The sequence below is a fragment of the Oncorhynchus tshawytscha genome, linkage group LG26 (genome assembly GCF_018296145.1).
Source record: "Oncorhynchus tshawytscha isolate Ot180627B linkage group LG26, Otsh_v2.0, whole genome shotgun sequence".
NCBI lineage: Eukaryota > Metazoa > Chordata > Actinopteri > Salmoniformes > Salmonidae > Oncorhynchus > Oncorhynchus tshawytscha.
In genome coordinates this window covers 51,218,055-51,224,291 of record NC_056454.1, presented here as the reverse complement: position 1 = coordinate 51,224,291, position 6,237 = coordinate 51,218,055, and the positions used below count along the sequence as shown (strand labels likewise).

At 44.7% G+C, this 6,237-nt stretch overlaps 1 protein-coding gene across 2 annotated transcripts in view; it reads right to left on the bottom strand.

Moving 5' to 3' along the window:
- Positions 1-1,513: 1,513 nt before the first annotated feature.
- nrp2b (neuropilin 2b) overlaps positions 1,514-6,237 on the bottom strand; it is a 232,944-nt gene continuing 228,220 nt past the window's right edge. Inside the window, exons 18-19 of one of the 2 annotated variants that reach the window (XM_042306813.1) lie at positions 3,855-4,120; positions 1,514-3,672 (exon numbers count right to left, since the gene is read on the bottom strand). In XM_042306813.1, the coding sequence (XP_042162747.1) occupies positions 3,661-3,672; positions 3,855-4,120 (278 nt within the window). In that variant the 3' untranslated portion in view covers positions 1,514-3,660. Of the gene's footprint in view, positions 4,121-6,237 lie in introns of both variants that reach the window. The other variant, XM_042306812.1, reaches the window with a different exon arrangement.

Sequence of the window (6,237 nt, the reverse complement as noted above, 5' to 3'; positions counted from 1 at the left end):
GTCTTAGAAACATCAAGTGTGTGTATGTGTGTGTTGTCTTAGTAACATCAGGAGTGTGTGTGTGTGTATGTGTTGTCTTAGTAACATCAGGAGTGTGTGTGTGTATGTGTTGTCTTAGAAACAGATAAGATCACCACGACAACAACACAAACACTAACCATATTATTCATCCTTTATTAAATAATAATAGCAATAAAAAAACGACATCTCTGTACAAAGTCTTACAAACAACAGTGGAGAGTAATCTGTTACCAGTGACAGGATCTCCGTTAGAGAGAGAGATGTCTGCCTCACCCCCTCATCCCAGACAGAAGAGGTAATACTATGGCCCATTCCACATTGCACCCTATTCCCTATATAGTGCACTACTTTTGACCACCCGTGCATTACAGAGCCCTATGGTCCCTGGTCAAAAGTAGTGCACTAAATAGGGAATAGGGTTCCATTTGGGATGCGTGTATGTCTCAGCTCCCTAGAAAAGTTCAAACAGGCGTAGAAAGAGAGATCCAAGGCACTTGGAAAAGAGTCAACAGAGTCCAATGAAAAAGGAGCTGGATTTACCACCACCTCCAGCCCTCTGCAGTCCTCTGCCCCTATCCTCCATCTCTTCACCCAGCCCTCTGCCGTTCTCTGCCCCATCCTCCATCCCTTCACCCAGCCCTCTGCCGTCCTCTGCCCCTATCCTCCATCCCTTCACCCAGCCCTCTGTTCCTCTGCCCCATCCTCCATCCCTTCACCCAGCCCTCTGCCGTCCTCTGCCCCATCCTCCCATCCTCCATCCCTTCACCCAGCCCTCTGCCGTCCTCTGCCCCATCCTCCCATCCTCCATCCCTTCACCCAGCCCTCTGTTCCCTCTGCCCCATCCTCCATCCCTTCACCCAGCCCTCTGCCGTCCTCTGCCCCTATCCTCCATCCCTTCACCCAGCCCTCTGCCGTCCTCTGCCCCATCCTCCCATCCTCCATCCCTTCACCCTGGAAGCTGAGTTCTTCTCATCCCTCACTCCTTTCAGCACTTCCTAATTAGCCTTCCTCCCTCCTTTCCCTCCTTTCTTCCCTTCCCCCTTCCTTCCTTCCCTTTCTCTCTCTCTCTCCCTCCCTTACTCCCCCCCTTACTCCCTTCCTACCTCTCTCCTTCCCTCCCCCCCTTCCCTCGCTCCCTCAATTACTACCTCGATCCCCCGCTCCGCTTGGCCCACTGAGGTGCAGTCTTCCTGGATTGAACTATGGAGGAAGAGACATACAGTCCCCTCTCTCTCTTTTTCCTCTTTTCTCTTTGCTTGAGGCGAAACCGATTCTAAAACTCAACCCAGATTTCAGATCATTTATTTTTTTAAACTCAACCCTGACACAAAAACATGTCTCTGGTTATGGTTAACACTCGTTCTCATGTAACATTAAAAGAAGAGAACAGAAAAGTGGAGTGAATATTTTTTTAAAATCTGAATGTAGAAACTAGCATACGGTCAGGTCCCCAAAGGCCCCAGTGGTGGTTTTCTGTCTCTCGCCAGATCGATCTGTCGCTAGCGTCTCTACGCATGGCTCTCTGTCTCTCTACTCCAGGATAGGTTGATCTGTCGCTAGCGTCTCTATGCATGGCTCTCTGTCTCTCTACTCCAGGATAGGTTGATCTGTCGCTAGCGTCTCTACGCATGGCTCTCTGTCTCTCTACTCTAGGATAGGTTGATCTGTCGCTAGCGTCTCTACGCATGGCTCTCTGTCTCTCTACTCCAGGATAGGTTGATCTGTCGCTAGCGTCTCTATGCATGGCTCTCTGTCTCTCTACTCCAGGATAGGTTGATCTGTCGCTAGCGTCTCTACGCATGGCTCTCTGTCTCTCTACTCCAGGATAGGTTGATCTGTCGCTAGCGTCTCTACGCATGGCTCTCTGTCTCTCTACTCCAGGATAGGTTGATCTGTCGCTAGCGTCTCTACGCATGGCTCTCTGTCTCTCTACTCCAGGATAGGTTGATCTGTCGCTAGCGTCTCTACGCATGGCTCTCTGTCTCTCTACTCCAGGATAGGTTGATCTGTCGCTAGCGTCTCTACGCATGGCTCTCTGTCTCTCTACTCCAGGATAGGTTGATCTGTCGCTAGCTTCCCTACGCATGGCTCTATTCCAATAACAGTTAGCTTAAGGCTCAATTGTGTGTCCAAGAAAGTGGCTTGGCTTTTTATCCAGCTCCTGTAGTCCTTTCTTTGTTTTCTTTGAGATCTTTCTTCTTTAGGGATAGAGTTAAAGTAGTCTGGAAAGATGAGAGGATTCTCTTTCTCTCTCTCTTTCTCGCTCTGTCTCTCTTTCTGTCTCTCTCTCTCTGTCTCTCTCTCTCTCTCTCTGTCTCTCTCTCTCTCTCTCTCTCTCTGTCTCTCTCTCTCTCTGTCTCTCTCTGTCTCTCTCTCTCTCTCTGTCTCTCTCTCTCTCTGCTGGTGAGAGTTATTTCTCTTCTCACACTCCTGATCTCTGTGAACTATAGCTGTCTCTCTCTCTCTCAGCAATCCATAGGGTGCAATAAAACAATCATAATGTTTCACACAGCGCATCACACCATGTGTTATAGATCATCACACAGCGCATCACACCATGTGTTATAGATCATCACACCATGTGTTATAGATCATCACACCATGTGTTATAGATCATCACACCATGTGTTATAGATCATCACACCATGTGTTATAGATCATCACACCATGTGTTATAGATCATCACACCATGTGTTATAGATCATCACACCATGTGTTATAGATCATCACACAGGCAAAAAAAACAAGAGACAATCATAATACTCCATCCAACTTTAAGTAACTTAACGAACAATACGTCTCATGTCATGTTAGATAACGATGTTTTCTTTTCATTCTTTCTCTTCGTCTTCCTTTTTAAAGGCTGGTAACAGTCTGGAAAAACAGAAACATCACACGCCATAACAGATGAACTCAACTCAACTGAACTGAGGCGAAAGGCAAAAAAAAAAAAAAAAAAAAGTTCAACTATTGACACACTGAAGTCTAAAAATGAGAACGAGGGTCTACAGAGCGATACAACTGAAGCTGATCATAATAAAGACACATGTTCTTAAACTGAACTTAAAAACGGTCCACGATACTCTATGCCACTGTTTTCACATAATGCAGGCAGGCGGAGCAAGCCGAGAGCTGTCTTACAAGCTAGAATCACATTCTAAAAAACCTTCCTGGCAATAATTCCACTCATATTCTAACGTCCATCATAACCAAAAAAACAAACAACAAAATGTCTTCTTCTTTTATTCTTTACAAATCTAGATTCATTTTCTTTTCATCTTTTTTTGGGGATAGGCATTAGATTGATATGTTTTGATATTGTTCAGCACCCACTGAATGGTCCACTGGCTACATGACAGCTCTGAGAGGTTTGGTCCTAGACGGGTTTTTGGGTCCAGTCCCAGTCTGCTGCAGTAGGGGTTTAGGGTCCAACCCCAGACTGACAGTAGGGGTTCTGGTCCAGGCCCAGACTGCTGCAGTAGGTGTTTAGGGTGCAACCCCAGACTGACAGTAGGGGTTCTGGTCCAGGCCCAGACTGACAGTAGGGGTTCTGGTCCAGGCCCAGACTGCTGTGATCCAGTGGCCAGTACGTGTGGCATCATGGCAGGTAAGTGTGGTTCATTCACAAGCTTTGATTGATCAGGGTCTCTCCTGCAGGCAGAGAAGAGACCCCCGAGAGGAGGGGAAAAGGGTTTAGCGTGTGTCTCTCTGTTCGTCACGCTTTAAGTTAAGGTCCTTGAGTTGGGAAAGCCTTAGGACTTGAAGCACAAGACCTCCCAGCGCCTTAAACAGCCCTAGGCCTCGGAGCAGCAGCGTTGCTGGTTGATCTTCACCTTGTGTTTGATCCCGTCGTACAGCTCAAAGTTGTAGTTCTCCAATGTGGTGGAGCTCCGTGACGACAGGCCGCTGTAGTAGCAGGTGCAGTAGAGCAGCAGGCCGCCACACACCGCCCCCAGCAGTACGCCCAGGGAAGACATGACGATGATGGTGACCAGGATAGGATCCAGGGTGTACAGCCACGAGTTGTCCTTCTCAGAGACACGTGTCACAGGTGGGTCCATGGACGGGCCAGGAGTACTCCACTCTGGGAACGGGAAACCTGACGAGGAGACACAGAGGAGGAACATTCAGTCAGATAAAATCAGAAACCTTTTTGACATGAGGTACGTTCATATATGGAAAAGGTCACATGTATACAGATACCTATATAAAGGACAGGTCAGTTACCTATATAAAGGACAGGTCAGTTACCTATATAAAGGACAGGTCAGTTACCTATATAAAGGACAGGTCAGTTACCTATATAAAGGACAGGTCAGTTACCTATATAAAGGACAGGTCAGTTACCTATATACTGGACAGGTCAGTTACCTATATAAAGGACAAGTCAGTTACCTATATAAAGGACAGGTCAGTTACCTATATAAAGGACAGGTCAGTTACCTATATACTGGACAGGTCAGTTACCTATATACTGGACAGGTCAGTTACCTATATAAAGGACAGGTCAGTTACCTATATAAAGGACAGGTCAGTTACCTATATAAAGGACAGGTCAGTTACCTATATAAAGGACAAGTCAGTTACCTATATAAAGGACAGGTCAGTTACCTATATAAAGGACAGGTCAGTTACCTATATACTGGACAGGTCAGTTACCTATATAAAGGACAGGTCAGTTACCTATATAAAGGACAGGTCAGTTACCTATATAAAGGACAGGTCAGTTACATATATACTGGACAGGTCAGTTACCTATATAAAGGACAGGTAAGTTACCTATATACTGGACAGGTCAGTTACCTATATAAAGGACAGGTCAGTTACCTATATAAAGGACAGGTCAGTTACCTATATACTGGACAGGTCAGTTACCTATATAGAGGACAGGTCAGTTACCTATATAAAGGACAGGTCAGTTACCTATATACTGGACAGGTCAGTTACCTATATAGAGGACAGGTCAGTTACCTATATAAAGGACAGGTCAGTTACCTATATACTGGACAGGTCAGTTACCTATATAGAGGACAGGTCAGTTACCTATATAAAGGACAGGTCAGTTACCTATATAAAGGACAGGTCAGTTACCTATATAAAGGACAGGTCAGTTACCTATATAGAGGACAGGTCAGTTACCTATATAAAGGACAGGTCAGTTACCTATATAAAGGACCGGTCAGTTACCTATATAAAGGACAGGTCAGTTACCTATATAAAGGACAGGTCAGTTACCTATATAAAGGACCGGTCAGTTACCTATATAAAGGACAGGTCAGTTACCTATATAAAGGACAGGTCAGTTACCTATATAAAGGACAGGTCAGTTACCTATATACTGGACAGGTCAGCATTATGTAGTTATATACTGGACAGGTCAGTATAATGTAGTTATATACTGGACAGGTCAGTATAATGTAGTTATATACTGGACAGGTCAGTATAATGTAGTTATATACTGGACAGGTCAGTATAATGTAGTTATATACTGGACAGGTTATTATAATGTAGTTATATACTGGACAGGTTATTATAATGTAGTTATATACTGGACAGGTCAGTATAATGTAGTTATATACTGGACAGGTTATTATAATGTAGTTATATACTGGACAGGTCAGTATAATGTAGTTATATACTGGACAGGTTATTATAATGTAGTTATATACTGTGTGTTGTCTCTGGTTGGATCAAAGTGTGTTGTTTCTGGTTGGATAACAGTCTCTGATTGGATAACAGTCCCTGGTTGGATAACAGTGTGTTGTCTCTGGTTGGATAACAGTCTCTGATTGGATAACAGTCCCTGGTTGGAAAACAGTGTGTTGTCTCTGGTTGGATAACAGTCTCTGGATGGATAACAGTGTAATTTCTCTGGTTGGATAACAGTGTGTTGTCTCTAATTGGATAACAGATTCTGGTTGGATAACAGTCTCTGGTTGGATAACATTGTATTGTCTCTGATTGGATAACAGTCTCTGGTTGGATAACATTGTATTGTCTCTGATTGGATAACAGTCTCTGGTTGGATAACAGTGTGTTGTCTCTGATTGGATAACACTGTGTTGTCTCTGGTTGGACAACAGTGTGTTGTCTCTGATTGGATAACAGCGTGTTGTCTCTGATTGGATAACAGTCTCTGGTTGGATAACAGGCTCTGGTTGGATAACAGTGTGTTGTCTCTGGTTGGATAACCGTCTCTGGTTGGATAACAGTCTC